The sequence below is a fragment of the Castanea sativa genome, chromosome 9 (assembly GCF_040712315.1).
Source record: "Castanea sativa cultivar Marrone di Chiusa Pesio chromosome 9, ASM4071231v1".
In the NCBI taxonomy this organism is placed as follows: domain Eukaryota; kingdom Viridiplantae; phylum Streptophyta; class Magnoliopsida; order Fagales; family Fagaceae; genus Castanea; species Castanea sativa.
The window spans coordinates 22543082-22564161 of record NC_134021.1 but is presented as its reverse complement, the minus strand read 5'-3'; the positions used below and the strand labels follow the sequence as shown (position 1 = coordinate 22564161).

The window sequence follows — 21080 nt, the reverse complement described above, 5'->3', positions numbered from 1 at the left end:
CCAACTCTTACACTAGGCTATTTCTTGTTGTTGCCCCTTTTAATGGAGAGCCCAAAATGAAAAAAAAAAACTACATCTGACCTCATTACAAATTATAGGTGTAAAAACCTTTTTAAAAAAATGCATTAAAAGTTAGCAACTGCCGCTTTGCATTAACCAAAATAATAGACAAATTTTCATTATTTCTGATTTTATTGAAAGATGACAGGTAAAGGATGAAGCTGTTATTCAAGCACTAACGGACCATCTCTAGCTCTTCCAAGTGCAAGCAGTTTCGATGCGAGATTTCATCTGTTATTCTAACCTCAAACATTTTTTTCCTTTTTTTTTTTTTTTTTTTTTTTTGAGAAAAACATCAAACATTCTATAGTAAGAATAGAAATACATATATACTGCCATATGCCTGTGTCGATTTAAGCAAAAAACAGATGAATAACTGAAAACCACGGATTACAATAAGAACAAATAAATAGTCTCATGGCATGGCAAACATCTATGGCTGTCCATAAATCCTCAACCACGACCTTTGTATTTTTGAGGTTCTATTCATGTTTGTCTTACGTGATAGTATGCAGTCTTGACCAGGCATTTGAACAGATCCTACCGTAAAAAGGAACAAGCAAACAAGGATCAACAATTCAAGATACAGATCTGCTTCTGTGAAGCTAACAAGAGAAATGGGAAAAATAATACAGATTTATTTTTATTGATAAGTTAGGCAAGCACCCAGTGCATCTTGAACACATAGCCTCGCCCTCCACCCTGCACTACATGGGAGAGCAGACAAATGGCTACAACTGTATTCATAGTATTGAATTTCTCAACCTTAAGGCGAATGCTTATGCAGCCATATCATTTAATACTCACAAATATCCAGAAGACATTGGCTTGAGAATTTTGGCATTAAATTGTTGACTAGACAACCGCAAAAATGGGCACTAGACCACCAAGATCCTGACAAAGGGTGGGCAATGGCTCAGAAACTTATTTATAATTACGAACATGTAGAACTTAGTCTCAAACAATTTACAAACAAAGAGGTAATGGATCCCAACTTGAAATTCATATTGAAGAATTCGCAGACATACAAATCATCTTAAACCATATTCAATTTTTTCCAAATTATTCCTCAAATACAAAAAATATTGGAACTGACTTACAATGAGAACATGTTTTGTCATTAACAGATCATTAGGCTATTAGCAAGAAAGCTAATTAATTCACCGTCCAAAATCATTAAACAAGTCAGAGTTTGTGACCTTGAGGTGAAGAAATCACTCCTAAAAAGAAATCTTTCCCCAAAAGATGATTCTGAAACTCACATTTCCCATAGAAAAGAGCAGGACAAAAAAAAAAAAAAAACTTGTATTGCATACCTATATTAAAGCTTCTTCACAATTTCTTCATTTACACGCTGGTAGTAAGTCATTCGTCGGATAGAATTTAGAGCTTCTTCAAATTTCTGGCACTGAAATGCATTTGCAAAAGAGTTTGACCAATGATCCAGCTTCTCTTGCATCTGGACAAACAAATATGCATATTTCTGATTAAAACTTGAACCAGGACGGCAATCATGAAAACTTTCCAACTAGAAAATAGAGTAAACGCAGCTGAGTTGTGAAGGGGTTCGCTCCCACCAATCTCGACATTTGTGTAAGAGACCTACATAGCCCTATAATCATGTAGCTAGATGACTTAAATTATCCATTCAGGTCCCTGAATCAGTCATCATTTTTCAAATCCTCTTGCAAACTGAAAACATGTGATGGTTTTAAAAGATTCAAACTAGGGTACAGGCAACCCTGGCATTCTGACTGACTACCGCATTCTCACAAAATATGTCAAGTTATGGAGTGCTCTGTGATACCTGAGACTGAATTTGATTTAACTCCTGAGAGTCAGCTGCCTCTTCAACAGCTTCCCTGATTTCCAATATCTGCAATTTAGATCTAAATTCTTACTCTTTGATTTAAGAACTGAAATATTATAATTAAAAAACATAAAGGTTCACAGAGTCAAAAATCTTTCCTATCAGCAATTAGACCAAAATAAACGAAAACTCACTCAAAACCAAATTTTGGAGGAGAATTCTGTTTTTGATTACGGAAAAACAGTCATTTCTTGAAATACAAAAGGAAGCTTTTTTTCTACAAAATTATCCACATCCACTAACAAACCACTGCTTCTGACACTACCGTGAACAGCTTCATGAAATATATTTTGGCTATTTTAAAGTCCATAAAATTATCTCCATCTGTCATAGCAGGCCTTAACCATCTGCTACAGTAGTGCCAATAATTTCATGAAACAAAGTTTGCCTAGTTAAATTTGACTGTATATATTATTTATAAGTGGGTTTGGCCCCAAGGGGAGGGAGAAGAGAAGATTCAAATTAGTGACCTCTATTTCACAAGGCATGGTCCTCAACCAATTTTGCTACCCCTTGGAGTGAACCGTGAACATTTACCAAGTCAGTTGCTCATTCCCATATATAATTAAGGAGGAACTAAAAAACAAAATACAAATGCAATTGTACTTGTAGTACTTCAAAGGTTGTAATTTAAGATTGCAGTAAGTTCTTTATATTTGTTAAATAAATTAATAAGACTACTATAACAAGTTAACTGTCATTGGAAAATATATATATACACAACAATACAAGTCAAAAAGGTCTATAATAATAATAAACCATAATTTGTAATCAAAGGTTTCGCATCTAGAAATAGAGGATTACAAGAAAGCACACGACCTCCCTAGAATCTAGATAATAATTACATGCAATGTTTTTTACAAAGGGTGAAGGGGAATAAAATCAAATTAGACTTCAAAGTGCTGGAAAGCTAAGATTTTGAAGAATTAGGGGTAGGGTTTGGCAGGAAAAAAAGGCTGAAAATAGTGAGGAACATATTGTTTCTAATGGTGAAAAGGAATAGTAGGATTTAGGGATGAAACATAGGGGAAAATCTAAGGTTTGGGTTACTGTTCCAGGGCTGTGAACAGCAGTAACTAGTAACCCAAATATGGTAGTTTGGCTGTTTGTGGGTTATTTGCGGCTATTTGACGGGTGGGTAGTTTAGGGTTGAATTTTCGTATTTTACGGTTTTAAATATGACAAATCAATGTGTGGTTATTTGGTTTCAAATTTCTGGAAATTCAAGGACGAAGGAGAACAAAAGATAGGCTTCTAGGCATCACACCTAAAGTTTTCTCAGTGTCACACCTCGGAGACTGTTGTATTACAAAAAGCTTCATAGCATCTGAAAATTTACAAAACATATTCTCTTCCCTTCGAAGAGAAAGCATTGCATCCATATAACTAGATGACTAATGCCCTAACCCTAATAGAAATTGGAATACTTGGGCTTTGATAACTAAGCACAAATAAAGTAACTAAACTAGCAAATCAAACCAATCCAAAAATCAAACCCCAAAATAAGACCCAATAGAATAATATTACCCATGTTTAGAAACCAGAACTACAGAATTGCCCCTGACACTATACTAAATTAAAATTCAACTGGCTTCTCATTGCCTGTGTTAGTTTTCATCCCTCAATCAAACATGTTTTATATGGATCCTTGCAAATATTATGTTGCTTCTGGCTCAGAACTTCAAAATTGTTCATAATTTTTGTAACAAAAGCAATGAGCAGGATACTCGGACCATCTTCCATTCTGTTTATCACTCTTTTGATAGGCCTTTTAATTATGCAAGGCAAAGTATACATTGAAAAGGGAGAAATGACATTAAAATGCAGATAGAACTGTCATGTATAAACAAACTAAAATTATCAAATATATTGAAGTAGACCAATTAGACATAAATTACCTCAGATAGCAACTCTGGATCTGAAAGTGTTTCTTCTTCATCAACATCTACACCTTCAAGACTCATCTATAAAAGAACTGACAAATCTTAATTTCACAAAAATTTTCTTGGATAATTCTTAATTTCACAAACTTCAAGAAATAGAAAATTAATACAAGGATATTTATAATGAAATCAGGTGTAGACAGACATCATAATCTACAAATCTCATCATGATAGGATCCTTTTCTTAGTGGTATCGTATTTATCTTTTGAAATGCAGTCCCATATACCAAATGCATTTATACATAACCACCAACAGAATGTTACATATACATAAATTTAATGGAAAGTCTAGTGAATAAATGAGCAGGTTCATCACATGCCTCCATTGCAACTATTCCCGCCAGCCCTTTAGGTCATACTAAGTACACCCATATCAATCTATTATAACAAAATAAGTATGCCATAGGATCAATATCTTCAACTAAGATGATCCAGATTTACTGCTACAATACTCTTTTTTTTTTTTTTTATAATTACAATGGGGGAGGAGGGATTTGAATCCTGGTGTCTCTAAGGCGGTGCCAGTTGAGCTGCAAGGCTCTTGGCTTTACTACTACTATATTTTTAAAAATCATGTTGTTTTTGTCTAGAAATTTCACCCATCCCAAGAAACAACTGTACTGTAACTTTTATATGTATATATTAAGAGCACTGAAAAAGAAATCAAGATGTTTAGATTTATAAAGTTCAAAATGCCCCATGTTCTCAATAAATTGCAGAAGCAGGCCTAAACTAATTATTCTAGCAACTGAAATTTAAAACAATGGGTAGCCACATAAGTCATTGCTGGCCTTTCAACCCAACTTGAGTAAGAATATATATTTCTATACAAAATATAACCATGATTAAAACCTGATAATAAAAAAATAATCATGATTAAAGAAAATGTTATCAAGGAGTAAAGTTCAGAAAAATGAAACCATGTAAAATCTGATAACCCAGTCCAGGATACAGTTCTGAAATAATACCTCTATAAACATAGAGTGCATCTATTCAAAGTAAACTTACAATGTATATTGCCCTCAACAATGGCTTGCTAAGTGTGCGGTACGCATCAATTACCCGAGCAGACTGTTCAGCAGCAAACCCTCTTTCTTTCTACAAAAAGACCCCAAAAAAACTTAACACAAGACAAGATTTTCCAACCAAAAAAAAAGGAATCAAAATTTTGTATTTCCAATTCCATAAATGAAGAACTTGATAGACTGACCTCAGATTTAGAGTGAACTAGATCAGGGTGCAATTTTTTTTGCCAGTCTTTGTACTTTCCCTCCAAATTCTCAACCCCAATATCATACTTCCTCTCCCTGCCAAAGTTAAAACCATAAAATATAATACACAAACAAATAAATCTTGGCCTATAATACTAGAACTTGGAAGAAAGAAAAAACAGTATTTTCCTCATTTATCTATTCTAGAACCTCCAATCAGCTTTAAACTCAAAATTTTGAATTGGGTATTATAATTTATGTAGCAAAAAGTAATATTTGAATTCAAACAAATAAATAAGACATCCCAGATAACACAAAATCTATTACAATATGAATACACATGAACCACAAATACAGAAGTACTAGAAAGTAAACTATGAATTCTAAAAATCCAAAAATTTTGGTGGGCAAATTTTCTCGACAAAGAAACAGAGTAAAATGGGATATTATTTTTTTTAAGTTGAAAAGGCAAAAAAAATTGCTTACAAGCCGAATATTTGGAAGTAGTCCACGGATTGATCAAGGGGCTGAATGCTCCGACACGAGTCACAGAAGAGAAACAGCGACCCATTGGCCACGTTACCACAACTCCAGCATCTGACATGGACATGGGATTTCTCTGCCGATTCCGAGCAGAAGGTTTTTCCGGAAAAGCTGGGATTCCCGAGAAAATCAAAATTAGAAATTCTGGAAATTGTTGAAAAGGATGGAGACGGAAAGTGTGAAGTGGAATTGCTTTGGAAATGAGAGATGGAAAGGAGGGTTGGTCTACGTCTGAGAATGGTGGAGAGAAGTGTCAAATTCCAAACCTTACTTTTCCACATTTTTCTGTACTTTTTCTTTGGAAACACTTCGTCCTTGCCTTCGGAGGTTTTAGAATTACTGTTTTGTTTTTGTATTGCGGTTGCCTCAGGTTAGGGAGGGTTCAAGTGTTTTTTTTTTTTTTAATAGATAGTTTGACTTCTGGCGTCTTGATAATTACTTGTTATCGACTAACAAAATTACTAATTGAATATTTGGGGCATGTTGAGAGCAACTACATCAGTTCGTTTATTTTACACATTTATTTTTATATTAAAAATTTATTTTTTTTATTTTACACATCTATTTTTACAAGCTACCCACAGTTCATCTATTCTATCACTTCTTTTAATTAAATAATCAATTTTTTCAAATTTTTTATTATTTCTCTTAACTACCCCTATACATACGCGCGCTCTCTCAAGCTACCCATTTTTTCTGATTTTACTCTCTCTCTCTCTCTCTCTCTCTCTCTACCCATTTTTCAGATCAACTCTCCTGACAGCTTCGATCCACAGCACTGATCCACAGCTCCGATCAAGCAAGACTCGACAAGCACCGATTTCCCTAACTTCAATCCACAAGCACCGATCAGATCCGAGATCTCCCTAGCTCTGATCAGGCAAGACCCAGCTCCGATCAAGCATCGATCTGTCTCTTTGTTGTTTGTTCTTGTGGGTTTGTTTGCGTGTGGGTGTGCTTGTGTATTTGTGTGTGTGTGTGTGTGTGTGTGTTTTTTTTTTTGAGCAAGTGTATCTCTGTGTTGATTTGTCTATGGATGTTACTGAGTTTGTTGAGCACGGAGAAGAGAGAGAGAAAAAAAGGAACGAACGGAAAATGAATAAAATAATAAATGGACGAGCTACAATTGCCGTGTATATTTACACGGTTACTGTAGCTCGTAGATGAATTTGCAAAATTTTACACAGCTTTACACCCACTGATTTGGGTGTTTTTTTGGTCAAAATATGTAAAATGAAAGAGTTTTGTATTATAGAATAGTATCCACCAACTGATGTAGATGTTTTAAGAGTCGAATTCAATATTTCTTTTTAGACTACTTAAGACTTTACTATTTGAGCTCAAGGTTTTAAATTTAACAACAAAAAAGTTGTCAAAATTTAATTTTAATGTTTGATTTTTCATTTCACCTAACAAAAAAAAATAGTTTGACTTTTGCTAATTTTATCCCACTTTATCATGATGAATCAATTTGATCTTTCTCTTCAAATCTGTTAACAAGTGAAGCTGTTAAACATTTTTTTTAACAGGAAAAAATAATAATATATATATATATAGTAGGGACCCGAAGATCGAAGATGAGAAGCACCGTTGTAACTTTCAATTGTTCCTCTTGAAGGAGCATCCACGGCTTGAGAAGTGAGGTGGTCCGAGGAGAGAATGGGAAGTGACGGAGCGTCCTTGGAGAATATAATGGGTGAAGGTGCGTGCCTCAGGGGATAAACGAGATCTTTGTGGGAAGTTTCTTGTAAAGTCTCACCTGTTCCTCCACATTAAATGGTTGACAAGAGCTTTATCAGCTGCATTAATAAGGAAGTGACCTGAACAATAGATCCACAGCTCAGCAGCTCATTCCACCACCTTCACCAAAAGTCTAATGGGATAAGTGTCCTAAGGAGATTTGGGAAAATTGAAGATGGAGGGCTAGGATGCAAGATGCCATGGAGTATATAAAGGAAATAGACTCTCACACATAAAAGGGATCCAGCGATAATTAAGAGAAAGGGAGATCACAGCTAGAACAGTAACTAAGAGAGAGTGTGAACAGTATTTGTAATAACCAAAAACACTATCCTCAGGCAAGCTTGTAAAGATTCATTCATATGTTTAAATCTTAGGCCTCTGGTACTTCTTTCTCTATCTGTGTCCTCGGGCGAAGCCCAAACTTGCTCATCCCACTCCCTCTACAAGTATCTTGGCCTATAATACTAGAACTTGGAAGAAAGAAAAAACAGTATTTTCCTCATTTATCTATTCTAGAAGCTCCAATCAGCTTTTAAACTCAAAATTTTGAATTGGGTATTATAATTTATGTAGCAAAAAGTAATATTTGAATTCAAACAAATAAATAAGACATCCCAGATAACACAAAATCTATTACAATATGAATACACATGAACCACTAATACAGAAGTACTAGAAAGTAAACTATGAATTCTAAAAATCCAAAATTTTTGGTGGGCAAATTTTCTCGACAAAGAAACAGAGTAAAATGGGATTTTATTTTTTTTAAGTTGAAAATGCAAAAAAAATTGCTTACAAGCCGAATATTTGGAAGTAGTCCACGGATTGATCAAGGGGCTGAATGCTTTGACACGAGTCACAGAAGAGAAACAGCGACCCATTGGCCACGTTACCACAACTCCAGCATCTGACATGGACATGGGATTTCTCTGCCGATTCCGAGCAGAAGGTTTTTCCGGAAAAGCTGGGATTCCCGAGAAAATCAAAATTAGAAATTCTGGAAATTGTTGAAAAGGATGGAGACGGAAAGTGTGAAGTGGAATTGCTTTGGAAACACTACAAAAAACGCAGGCTGTAGCCGCGTTTTAAAAAAAATGCGGCTATACTTGACCTATAGCCGTGTTTCTTTGAAACGCGGCTATAGACCAAACCTATAGCGGTGTTTCTAGGAAACGCGGCAATAGACCTAACCTCTAGCTGCGTTTTTTATAAAACGCAGCTTTAGACATAACCTATAGCCCTGTTTTAAAAAACGCAGCTCTAGGTAAGGTCTATAGCCGTGATTGTATGTGTGTAGCTGCGTTTTTTTAAGGGCCTATAGCCGCGTTTCTGAAAACGCGGCCATAGGTCCAGCCAAATTTTTCTTTTAAGCTTGATAGCATGTACAGCCCAATAATTTTTTTTTTATAAAGTGGGGGCTATAGCCGCGTTTTTAGAAACGCGGCTATAGGTAACAGGGCAAATCCACACTCAGCATGAGTTTTGAGCGGACTAAAATATATATATTTTTAAGGGAGGACCTATAGCCGCGTTTTTTAAAACGCGGCTATAGGTAACACAAAAAACAAAAAAGGAACACCCTGAGATATGTAGAAGAATAAAATATTATATTTCTAACAAAGTAGGACCTATAGCCGCGTTTTTAAAAACGCGGCTATAGGTCTACTTTTTAAAAAATAAAAATAATGACCTGGCCCCCCACCTACCCCATTTACTCCCTACCACTCAATTCAAAATATCTCATCTTTTCTCTCTATGCCCGTGTTCTTCGTTTCTTTTCTTTTCTTTTTCTCTCAACGCAATGGATTCTTTTCATTTTTCCGGCAAAGATGACCGAAAATCTTCATTGGAGAAGCTAAGGCTCACTCATCTCTACTATTTAAGGTAAAAAATTTCTAATCTTCTTATGGGTATTATACTTTTGCTAGAGCTTATTTTTATCTAAACTTTATGAGCATTGGGAGTCATATTTATGTGTTTATATGTATGGGTTTTACATTGGTGGAATTATTTGATTTTGAATTTTTTGGATATGTGCTTGAATTTGTGCTATAGTGCTTATGTTTAAATGGGTTTGTGTTCTTGAGCTTGTTCTTTTCTATTTTTGGGCTTATGCTTTTGTGTTCCTTGAATGGATTTAGTGTTAGCTTTGGGTTGATTTTGTTGAATGAGAGGAGATTCATGGGTTTGTGTTATTATATTTTGGAGCATATTATGTTTGTATTATGAGGATATTGTGTTTGATTTTGAATTTTTTGGGTGTGTTTGTATTGTGGGTATGTTGTGTTTGATTTTGAATTTTTTAGGTTTGTGTTTGGTTTTGGATTTTCTGGGTTTGTGATTAATTTTGAATTTTTTTTGTTTGAAGTTTGAATTTTTTAAGGAAAAAAAAAAACTCAGAATTTTTTTTTTGTTTTTAATAAAACCTATAGCCACGGTTACAAACGCAGCTTAAAGTGGGTCTATAGCCGCGTTTTTAAAAAACGCGGCTATAGACCCAATGCCTATAGCCGTGGTTAAAAAACGCGGCTTTAGGCTTGACCTTTAGCCCCGGTTATAAAAATGCGGCTATAGACCCGCAGGGCTGTTGCTGCGCCGCTTAGGCCTCGGTTGTAAACGCGGCTATAGGCTATAGCCGCGTTTTTGGGGTCTATAGCCGCGTTTTTGAAACGTGGCCATAGACCCTTTTTTTTTTTAGTGAAATGAGAGATGGAAAGGAGAGTTGGTCTACATCTGAGAATGGTGGAGAGTAGTGTCAAATTCCAAACCTTACTTTTCCACATTTTTCTGTACTTTTTCTATGGAAACACTTCGTCCTTGGCCTTCGGAGGTTTTAGAATTACTGTTTTGTTTTTGTATTGCAGTTGTCTCTAGTTAGGGAGGGTTAAAGTTTTTTTTTTTTAATAGATAGTTTGACTTCTGGCTTCTTGATAATTACTTTTTAACGACTAACAAAATTACTAATTGAATATTTGGTTCATGTTAAAAGCAATCACATCAATTTGTTTATTTTACACATCTATTTTTACATTAGAAATCTACTTTTTTTTTTATTTTACACATCCATTTTTACAAGATACTCACATCAGTTCATCTATTCTACTACTTCTTTTAATTAAATAATCAATTTTCTCAAATTTTTTATTATTTCTCTTAACTACCCCTATACATACATGCGCTCTCTCTCTCTACCCATTTTTTCTGATTTTGCTCTCTCTCTCTCTCTCTCTCTCTCTCTCTCTCTCTCTCTCTCTCTACCCATCTCTACCCATTTTTTAGATCAACTCTCCTAACAGCTCCGATCCACAGCTCCGATCAAGCAAGACCCGACAAGCACCGATCTCCCTAGCTCCGATCCACAAGCACCGATCAGATCCAAGATCTCTCTAACTCTGATCAGGCAAGACCCAGCTCCAATCAAGCATCGATCTGTCTTTTTGTTGTTTGTTCGTGTGGGTTTGTTTGCATGTGGGTGTGCTTGTGTATCTCTATGTGTGTGTGTGTGTTTTTTTTTTGAGCAAGTGTATCTCTATGTTGATTTGTCTGTGGATGTTACTGAGTTTGTTGAGCACGGAGAAGAGAGAAAAAAAAAAAAAGGAGCGAACGGGAAATGAATAAAATAATAAATGGACGAGCTACAGTAGCCATGTATATTTACACAGTTACTGTAGTTCATGGATGAATTTGCACAATTTTACACAGCTTTACACCCACTGATATGGATGTTTTTTTGGCCAAAATATGTAAAAGGAAAGAGTTTTGTATTATAGAGAGTATCCACCAACTGATGTGGATGCTCTAAGAGTCGAATTCAATATTTCTTTTTAGACTACTTAAGACTTTACTATTTGAGCTCGAGGTTTTAAATTTAACAACAAAAAAGTTGTCAAAATTTAATTTTAGTTCATTTTAATGTTTGATTTTTCATTTCACCTAACCAAAAAAAAAAAAAATTAGTTTGACTTTTGCTAATTTTGTCCCACTTTATCATGATGAATCAATTTGATCTTTCTCTTCAAATCTGTTGACAAGTGAAGCCTTTAAACATTTTTTTTAACAGAGAAAAAAAAAAAAATATATATATATATATATATATATAGTAGGGACCCGAAGATCGAAGATGGGAAGCACCGTTGTAACCTTCAATTGTTCCTCTTGAAGGAGCATCCACGGCCTGAGACGTGAGGTGGTCCGAGGAGAGAATGGGAAGTGACGGAGTATCCTTGGGGAATATAATGGGTGAAGGTGGGTGCCTCAAGGGATAAATGAGATCTTTGTGGGAAGTTTCTTGTAAAGTCTCACTTGTTCCTCCACATTAAATAGTTGACAACAACTTTATCAGCTACATTAATAAGGAAGTGACCTGAACAATAGATCCACAGCTCAGCAGCTCATTCCACCACCTTCACCAGAAGTCTAATGGGACAAGTGTCCTAAGGAGATTTGGGAAAATTGAAGATGGGGGGCTAGGATGCAAGATGCCATGGAGTATATAAAGGAAATAGACTCTCAGATGAAAGGGATCCAGTGATATTTAAGAGAAAGGGAGATCACAGTTAGAACAGTAACTAAGAGAGAGAGTGAACAGTATTTGTAATATCCAAAAACACTGTCATCGGGCAAGCTTGTAAAGATTCATTCATATGTTTAAATCTTAGGCCTCTGGTCCTTCCTTTTCTATCTGTGTCCTCGGGTGAAGCCCAAACTTGTTCATCCCACTCTCTCTACAAGTATTTATGGATTTGGGCCGGGTTTAGGAATTCTAATCTCATTATTTTCAGTGAGCTTGGGCTACTAAATTTTATGCTTTTATAATTGGCGCCGTCTGTGGAAACAAGGTTTTGTGGTGGCTTTGTTCTGGTAAGTCATGGCCAACCCAAAGCATAATAGGGAAGAATCTGTGGCTTCACAGAGGGTGAATCCGTTTGTTAATCTGGAACAGAGAAGAGACAGGCACTAAGCGGAGTCATTCAAGGTCAAGGAGCCAGGTTTCGCACGATCATAAGACGCGAAAGTTGCAACGTGAGATAAATCACTTGCGTAGGAAGCTGCGGCAAAGGGAGTGTGACAAAAGGAGCCCATTACCCCCATCAAGTGATGGATTAGGGGAAAGTAGGGACCGCTCGTATCGCCATAGGTCAAGAACTCCATCTAGTGAATCCTTTTTAGCCTCCTCTCGCCAGGATAAGCGGGAAAAGGGCAAGTACAGGTGTGGGCAGGGGTCATCTCATCAGGGCGTAGGGAATGATGTAATGAGCAAAACACTTCAACAAATTTCTAAATCACCCTTTGTTAGGGGAGTTAACCAGGCCAAGCTTCCTCATCGGTTTTCACAACCAACTTTCACCGTTTACAACAAAAGGACTGGCACTGTGGAGCATGTGAGCCACTTCACTCAGAAGATGGCAGTTCATTCTGGTAATGAAGCCCTTATGTGCATGGTTTTCCCTTCCAGCCTCGGGTCAGTAGCCATGCGATGGTTTGATGCCTTGGAAGAGGGGTCAATAAGGTCCTTTGAAGAGCTAACAAGAGCGTTTGGCGCTAGATTTATAATATGTATTAGAGTCCCCAAGCCAGTAGATTCTCTTTTGTCCATGATGATGAGGGAGGGAGAGACTTTCAAGACTTACTCGGACAGAAATTGGGAAATGTATAACGAAATAGATGAAGACTTTGAGGATGTGGCAGTGAGAATTTTCAAGGTATGGATACTAACGGAGCATGAGTTGAGGAAGTCATTAACAATGAAGTCTGCTCTGAATATGCACCAGCTTATGGGTCGCATAGATAAATATAAACAAGTGGAAGAGGATCAGATACAGGGAAAGGGTAAAGCTAAAATGTTCCCAAAGAAGAGGGATCCTCGGGGAGAAGGATATCATAATAATCACCCCAAAAGGGATTTCCCCAATTAGACATCATCTACGGGGGCTCAAGTGGTTAATTCATTGTTTAAGGAGTTAGTCTATCAAATATTGGATAAGATAAAAAATGAATCATATTTCAGGTGGCCCAATAAAATGGGTGGGGACCTATTTAGGAGGAACTAGAGTCTTTATTGCAATTATCATCAAGACAAAGAGCACACAACAGAGGACTGCAGAACTTTACAGGATCACCTAAATCAATTGGTGAAGGTAGGGAAACTCGGTCAATTCTTGTACCAGCCTACGGGTCAATATGGGCACTCGGGAGCTGGGTTTCAAAAGGATAGAGCTCCTCGGCCAGCATTGGGCACTATTAATGTGATCTTTGCCAGGCCAAGAGATGATGTTGGGGTCTATTCAGGGGTTATGTTTGTGGTTGGGGGCCCTAATTCAGAGGACAGGAATCGGGCTCCTAAAAAAGCTAAGATGACGGCTACCCCTACCTTAGATTTTTCTGAAGAGGATAAAGTGGGAACACTCTAACCGCATGATGATGCTTTAATGGTCACTATAAGGATTGGTGGGTATGATGTAAAAAAGGTGTTGGTTGACCAAGGAAGCAGAGTAGAGATCATGTACCCCGATCTATATAAAGGGTTGAATCTAAAACCGAGCACTTAGAAAGATATGACTCATCATTGGTTGGTTTGATGGGAGGATGGTATTCCCCTGTGGGATGATAAGGTTACCTGTACAAACTGGAGACGAAGAGGTGCATGCCAACTTCATTGTGGTAGAAGCTTATTCTCCTTACACAGCTATCTTGGCTAGACCCTGGCTTCATGCTATAGGTGCGGTGTCTTTAACTTTACATCAGAAAGTCAAGTATCCCACACAAGGAAGAGTAGGGGAGCAGCACACAGCATCCTGTGGATCCTGTTGTGGGGGAAGAAAAGCGAATCCCATAGTAGTTAAAGGGCCTGAAGTGGGACTTGGGACTGAGGCGCCCGAAGTGTTGTTTAAGGAGCTGAAAAGGGATGTGATTGGACAAGACGAAAAAAGATATTTTCAGGTGGGATCCCAATTGTCATCAGTGGAAAAGGCAGTGCTGGTGAAGTTTTAAGAAGATAATATTGATGTGTTTGCCTCGAATACTTATGACATACTCGGGATAGATCCTGAGTTTATATGTCACCAGTTGAACGTGAATCCTGAGGCGACCCCACAAAAGCAACCTCCTGAGGTAGTAAGGGAAGAAGTGAACAAACTTAAACAAGCAGGGGCGATCAAAGAAATTTTTTACCCCGAATGGTTGGCTAATACCACGGTGGTAAAAAAGAAGAATGGAAAGTGGTGTGTGTGCGTGGACTTCACAGATTTGAATAAAGTCTGTCCGAAGGACCCCTTCCCCGTTCCTCGGATTGATCAACTGGTAGATGCCACGGTTGGACATCCTCAGATGAGTTTCTTGGACAAATTCCAAGGGTATCATCAAATAACTTTAGCATTATCCGATCAAGAAAAAACTGCTTTTCGTACTCCTACTAGAAATTACCACTATCGTATGATGTCCTTTGGTCGTAAGAATGCTGGATCCACATATCAAAGAATAGTGACACGGATGTTTGAGTTACAAATGGGAAGGAACGTGGAGGCGTACATTGATGATGTGGTGATAAAGAGCAAGCAAGTTGCAAAGCACTTAGCAAATTTAGGGGAGGTATTCTCGGTGTTGAGGGAACATAGGTTGTGCTTAAATGCATCTAAGTGTTCTTTTAGGGTCAGTTCGGGAAAGTTTCTAGGTTATATGATAACACACCATGGAATTGAAGTTAATCCTGATCAAATTAAGGCCATTAATAGCTTGCATCCTCCTCGGAACCCTAAGGACGTACACAAGTTAACAAGAATGGCAATAGCTCTCAATAGGTTTATCTCTTGGTCAGTAGATAGGTGTCGTCCATTTTTCCAGCTTCTCCACAAATGGAAGGACTTTCAATGGACCGAGGAGTGTGTATTGTCCTTTGAGGAGCTCAAGCAATATTTGTCGCGCCCCCCAGTCCTTTTTAGGCCCGAGAAAGAGGAAGTTCTATATGCGTACTTAGCCATCACGGATTATGTCGTTAGTCTAGTTCTGGTTAAGAACGAAAGTGGGGTATAAAGACCAGTATACTATGTTAGCAAGTCTTTATAGGAAGCTGAGACATGTTATTTGCCCCTAAAGAATGCAGTATTGGCCATTGTGCACGCCACCAGGAAACTTCCTCATTATTTCCAGGCACATACTATGGTGGTGCTCACTCAGCTTCCTTTGCAAGCCCTCTTACGAAAATCATACTACATTGGTAGAATTGCTAAGTGGGGAACCATGCTAAGTGCCTATGATGTCAAGTATATGCCTCGTACTGCTGTAAAGGGGCAAGTACTAGCAGATTTTGTGGCAGATTTCACTGATAGGGTAGAAGATGAGGGGGAAGGAGCAATTGGTGTAATGACCACTTCGACCTCTAATATTCCCCCCTGGGAAGTGTTCACTGATGGTGTAGCTAACCAAAAAAGAGCGGGGGTAGGGATTGTGCTAATAACCCCTAAGAAGCTGGTAATGGAGAAATCGCTGCAGTTGGGTTTTCTGGCTACTAACAACGAGACTGAATATAAGGCTTTGTTAGCTAGGATGGTAATGGTTGCACAATTGAGAGGCAAGGTCGTAGAGCTGTATTCAGATTCTTGGCTGGTGGTGGGCCATGTCAATGGCGAGTTTGAAACTCGAGATGAGCAAATGCAAGGGTATCTTTCTAAAGTTAGATTAGCTCAAGTCCATTTTAAGAGCTTTACTCTAAAGCAGATCCTGAGAGGACAAAACTCTCATGCAGATTCTTTGGCTATACTGGTAACTTCTCTGGGGCCAAATTTATCTAGGGTCATTATGGTTGAAGATATGACTAGTTTCAGTCTTACAAATAAGCCCTTGGCTTGATACATAGCATCCAAGTTGGGCCGAGCTGGATGGACCCCTTAGTGACTTTTTTGAAGAGAGGTTTGTTACTCGAGGACAAGAGTAAGGCGGAGAAGGTACGGAGGAAAGCTCCCGGTTATTGGTTATCCGAAAAACAGAAGTTGTACAAACATTCTTCTATGGGACCATACTTATTGTGTGTGCATCCTGAAACAGTGGAGCCCTTATTGGAAGAATTGCATGAGGGAATATATGGGAGTCATATAGGAAGGAGGTCTTTGGCCTATAGGGCCCTCACCCAAGGATATTAGTGGCCAAGCATGTAGAAAGCTTCTCAAGATTATGTGAGGAAGTGTGACCAGTATCAGAGTTATGCCCGAAATATTCATATACTTGGCCATTTGCTCAGTGGGGCTTGGACATAGTGGGATCATTTCTCCAAGCTATAGGAAACCGAAGGTGGCTCCTCGTTGGGACAGACTATTTTACCAAGTGGGTAGAAGCTGAGCCATTAGCTAACATCAAGGATGTAAATGCTAAGAGGTTTATATGGAGGAATATCATCACCAGATTTGGAGTCCCACACACATTGATTTTGGACAATGGTCTTCAGTTTGATAGTAAAACTTTCCGAAGATATTGTGGGGAGTTGGGGATCAGAAACAGGTATTCTAATCCTGTTTATCCTCAAGGGAATGGTCAGGCTGAGGCTATTAATAAGGTCATATTGTCTAGATTGAAGAAAAGGTTGGATGATGCAAACAGAAAGTGGGTGGATGAGTTGCCCCACGTGCTGTGGACTTATCGTACCACGCCCTGAAGATCAATTGGAGAGACGTCTTTTTCAATGACCTATGAGGCAGAAGTAGTAATCCCTCTAGAGTTAGGGTTCCCGACCCTAAGAACTAATTAGTTCAGCATTGATGAAAAAAACCGTTTGCTCTCAGACAGCTTGGATGTGGTTAAGGAAAGAAGAGATGTGGCTGCAGTAAAGATGACATATTATCAGTAGAGGCTTAAGTAAGGATATGATAAGGGAGTGAAGTTAAGGCCATTAGCTCCAGGAGATTTAGTTTTGAGAAAGGTGGTAGGGACCGCAAAGAACCCCGCCTAGGAAAAGTTAAAACCCAACTGGGAAGGCTCATATAGAATAACATCAGTGGCCGGCATCCAAGCCTATTACCTAGAAGACTTGGATGAAAATGTAATTCCACACCCCTGGAATGTAACTAATTTGTGACGTTATTACTATTAATGATATGAACTTATTTTTATTCCTATCTAGCTCATCTGTGCTTTACTGTTATTACAATCAGTGGGATAATTGCATTATATGAAAAGTTTCTAAGTGTTAAACAGAACCTCGGTCTTGTTCAACTCCTCGGGTCACAAACCTTAGGTAAATTAACCTTTGTATGAAAAGTTTCTAAGTGTTAAATAGAACCTCGGTCTTGTTCGACTCCTCGGATCACAAACCTTGGGTAAATTAACCTTTGTATGAAAAGTTTCTAAGTGTTAAATAGAACCTCGGTCTTGTTCGACTCCTTGGGTCACAAACCTTAGGTAAATTAACATGTATGTGAAGTTGTCTAATTATAGAGTAAAGTTATGGAGCTTGCTTGCTTTCTCAGGTTACAGGCACAATGCAAATGGGCCTTTTGGGATTCCAAGTCCAACTTAAGGTAAGTGTTGTTTGAAATTTCTACTAAATGCCAAAACATTGCCTTAAGAGTCAGTCTAGTAACTTTCTTAAACTTCTTGCTAGAGTAAATAGTAAAGTAAAGGGAGTTGATTTAGTTAATCAAAGGTTAAAATGTTAAAGATGTTATGAGGAAAAGAAAATAGTCGGAAATACAATCAGACAAGTAAAGCTTAGATAAATGAAAGATTATAAAATAAAGTTTGACAGTTTTCATTGAAGTTTGAGAATTGGATTGCATTAGAAGGAAAAGGGGCATCAACTAAAATTAAGCCCATTTACACAGTTGAGTAGTTGCCTCCAAGCCTAGAGCTAAGTTACGTTGATGAGCCACGTCAGCTACCTCTTTTGTCTCCACATCCACCACATTCACTTGGTCTGGTTGTTTTTGCCCTTTCTCTATAGCTGGTGTAGTAGACGAAGTAATGGCAGGCTGGGTTAAGGAAGAGGTGGGGGCAGAGCCAGAGTCCACTGAAGGTTGAGGGGGGCTGGGGGCCAGGCGCAAGGCTGGGGGGGTAATATACTTTATCAAGAGCCCTAAGCTCTGATTTAGTATCAACCCCAGCTGTGGTGAGGGCCTGACCTTATACCCCAAGGCAAAAGGCTCAAGTGACGTCCCTGAGTTAGGCGGTTAGACTTTGGGCAGTCTTAATCATGCTCACATCTTCTCTGCATCCTTGGCCACCAGCTGCTTTTGCAGTTGTTTAAGCTCCACCATGATTAAGGCCAACTTGTTTTCAGCCTTCTTTTAAGCCTCTAGAGACTCTGCAGTTTGTTTTTCGAAGCTGGACAAGGTAGCTTCAGCATTTTTTCAAGACTTCTCTACCTTAGTCAATTGGGTGAGGGTCTCTTCAAGCTTTTGATCAGCCTCAACATGGCCTTTTTCAGTTGCGTCTAGCTTGCCTTCAGCCTTACGAGTGTGGTCTACCCATTCTTTGGCCACGAAGGCTGCTTGTACAGACTATAAGATTGATACAAGTTAGTGCTCATATATGTGTTATTTTAGTTCATGAGAAGAGGGAAGTGATAATATACCTTCGCGAGGTCTATCTTCAGAGACAAGAAGACCTCACGTTTCTTAAAGGACCTGAGCTCCTACATGTCCTCGAGCAGGCAGAAAGCTTTCTTTAGACACTCCGCCACAAGGCTTGACCTGCCCTTTTGGTGGTCTATTATGTTGGCGTTGTCCATAACAGGGCTCCCTGAACTCAGCGTAAAAGAGGGTCTCTAGGCAAAAGGTTTAGATGGCTGCTCCCCTTCAGATTATTTTGAGGTACCAGAAGGGGTACCCTTCTTCTGTTGGGCCCTGATTGTTTAGGCCTCTTTGGTTGGGGGCTGCTGAAAGGAGCGAGTGATTTCTCCTTCCTCATTACCTTCAAGGCCCTTGCCTTCTCGACCCCTCTTCCTCTTTTTCTCTGCAGCATCACAAGAGGATGTGCATCCGGGAAAGGGAGTTGGTAGTCGGGGCACTACCGACATCACTGGAATTGCTGGGGAAGAATCCCCAGCGTGAGCTTTGAGTAAGGCCATGAGGTCTAGAGTTGTTTCTTCAAACACCATCCCTTCTAGAATATTAGCTTCCTCTTGGCTAGTGTTAACTTAGGTAGGAGGTAAACGGCGATGAGAGGGGCCAGGAGTGTCCTTGGGGTCTTCTTGCTAGTAGAAGACCTCGAAGTCTTTATCTATGACTTCTTGAGTGGGCTTCGCAGTGCGTTCCTCTACTTCATCGTCTGAAAGGATGGGTTGCTTCAGGGAGTAAAGTAGCTTGGTTATGAATGGGGCTAGAATTTAAGCATCCTAAGTTCCAAGTGGATGAGGCTCTGCTGTAAGAAAGTCGAGGACTGCTACGTCAATCAAAGCTAGCTTAGGGAAGTGTTTGGAGATAGAGTTGAACCCAAAGATCACGTGCACTGCCTGAAGCTGACCGTCCTTGTGAAGAAAGATCTCTTATCTGAGGATTCAGTTTAGATCGGGAAAGTTCACGAGGTGCTTGCTAGGGGCTGTGTGATGTTCATCTGCCAAGAAATATGCAACATAAGTTATGGAAAAATTCTTATCAAAATTCTTTTTTATGTATATAAAAAAATCCTACGTGCGTTTAGTGTCTGTGGGAACCCTACCTAGTTCCCCCTCTTAGGTGGGCCAGTGCAATCCATCATGGAAGTCTTCCGAGACGATAAGAAAATCCTCGTCCATAGCCTTATTTGATTATGGCATGCATGAAATTAACCTAACGGAAGGAACCCTACATTTGATGTCATATTTGGCCCCTTTCCCTTTTTCCCCTCTTTGATAGTTATACACCCAGTTTACGTCATGCCATGTGAGGTTGGTCCTCATTTTGCAATTTATCATATCTACACTGTCGAGGACTCTAAAGACGTTCGGGGTACATTGGGTGGGGTCAACCTATAGTTCATAAGGAAGTCTCTGGTGACCATACCCACGGGATTTCCATCATCGAAATCACCACTGATCTTGGAGCTCTATTCATGACTAACCACTCTCCTAACTCACAGTGTTGGAGTACAACACCATCAGGGATCCTATATTTGTAACTAAAAGCAGCCATGCCTTTGGGAGTATTCACTAGCTTAGCAAATCCACCCATGACAATTTATGGTGAAGGTAATAAATAATCTAAGCAAAAAAATAAAAGAATCTAGACGCACTTACTCGCAATGGAAGAGTCTCTCCTCGGACTACTGTTTCAACGAAGAATTGCGAAGTGAATAAATGGGGCAAAGGTACCTCCAGCCTCTCCTTATATAGAGGTGAAAAATGAGCTGTAAAATTCCCGCTCATAAATGAGAGTAAACCAAGACCGTAGGATCATCATCATACCGTAGAATGTGGGGAGACAAGTAGCTGCCTGACACCATAAATGTGAGATCGTGGATACCGAAGCGTCAGGAGCGTGCCGATGACAGATGAAGAGACGTTACCACGTGGGAATGCATTTGGCACATACGGATTGTGGTAGTACTACTAAAACCTTACTTTTTACCTCAGTGGAAATAGCAAGGTTTTAGGGGGCTATTGTGGGGACCAGATGACCGAAAATGGGAAGCACCGTTGTAGCTTTTAATTGTTCCTCTTAAAGGAGTATCTACGGCCCAAGGAGTGAGGTGGTCCAAGAAGAGAATGGGAAGTGACGAAGTCCCTAGGGGATATAATGGGTGAAGATG

General features: G+C 38.8%; 1 protein-coding gene across 3 annotated transcripts; it reads right to left on the bottom strand.

The window, feature by feature from the left end:
* Positions 1 to 388: 388 nt before the first annotated feature.
* On the bottom strand, positions 389 to 5998 carry LOC142609840 (iron-sulfur cluster co-chaperone protein HscB homolog). 3 transcript variants are annotated; one of them, XR_012839696.1, is made up of 8 exons: positions 5571 to 5998; positions 5084 to 5180; positions 4882 to 4971; positions 3829 to 3894; positions 1868 to 1936; positions 1377 to 1519; positions 868 to 954; positions 389 to 762 (listed from the first exon to the last, which is right to left on the bottom strand). XR_012839696.1 is itself a non-coding variant. In XM_075781560.1 (7 exons), exons 1-6 carry the CDS (start codon positions 5906 to 5908, stop codon positions 1382 to 1384), a joined length of 798 nt encoding a protein of 265 aa, XP_075637675.1. In that variant the 5' UTR covers positions 5909 to 5998; the 3' UTR covers positions 389 to 954; positions 1377 to 1381. The 3 variants fall into 3 exon arrangements, 1 of the variants encoding a protein (XP_075637675.1); XR_012839697.1 differs by having other exon boundaries at positions 389 to 600; XM_075781560.1 differs by having other exon boundaries at positions 389 to 954.
* Between the last annotated feature and the right edge of the window lie 15082 nt (positions 5999 to 21080).

Coding starts and splice junctions, on each gene's coding strand:
- LOC142609840 (XM_075781560.1), bottom strand. CDS start 5,908: ATGTGGAAAAGTAAGGTTTGGAATTTGACACTTCTCTCCACCATTCTC. Junction 5,181..5,570: donor TACTTCCAAATATTCGGCTT/GTAAGCAATTTT, acceptor TAACTTTGGCAG/GGAGAGGAAGTATGATATTG. Junction 4,972..5,083: donor TAGTTCACTCTAAATCTGAG/GTCAGTCTATCA, acceptor GTCTTTTTGTAG/AAAGAAAGAGGGTTTGCTGC.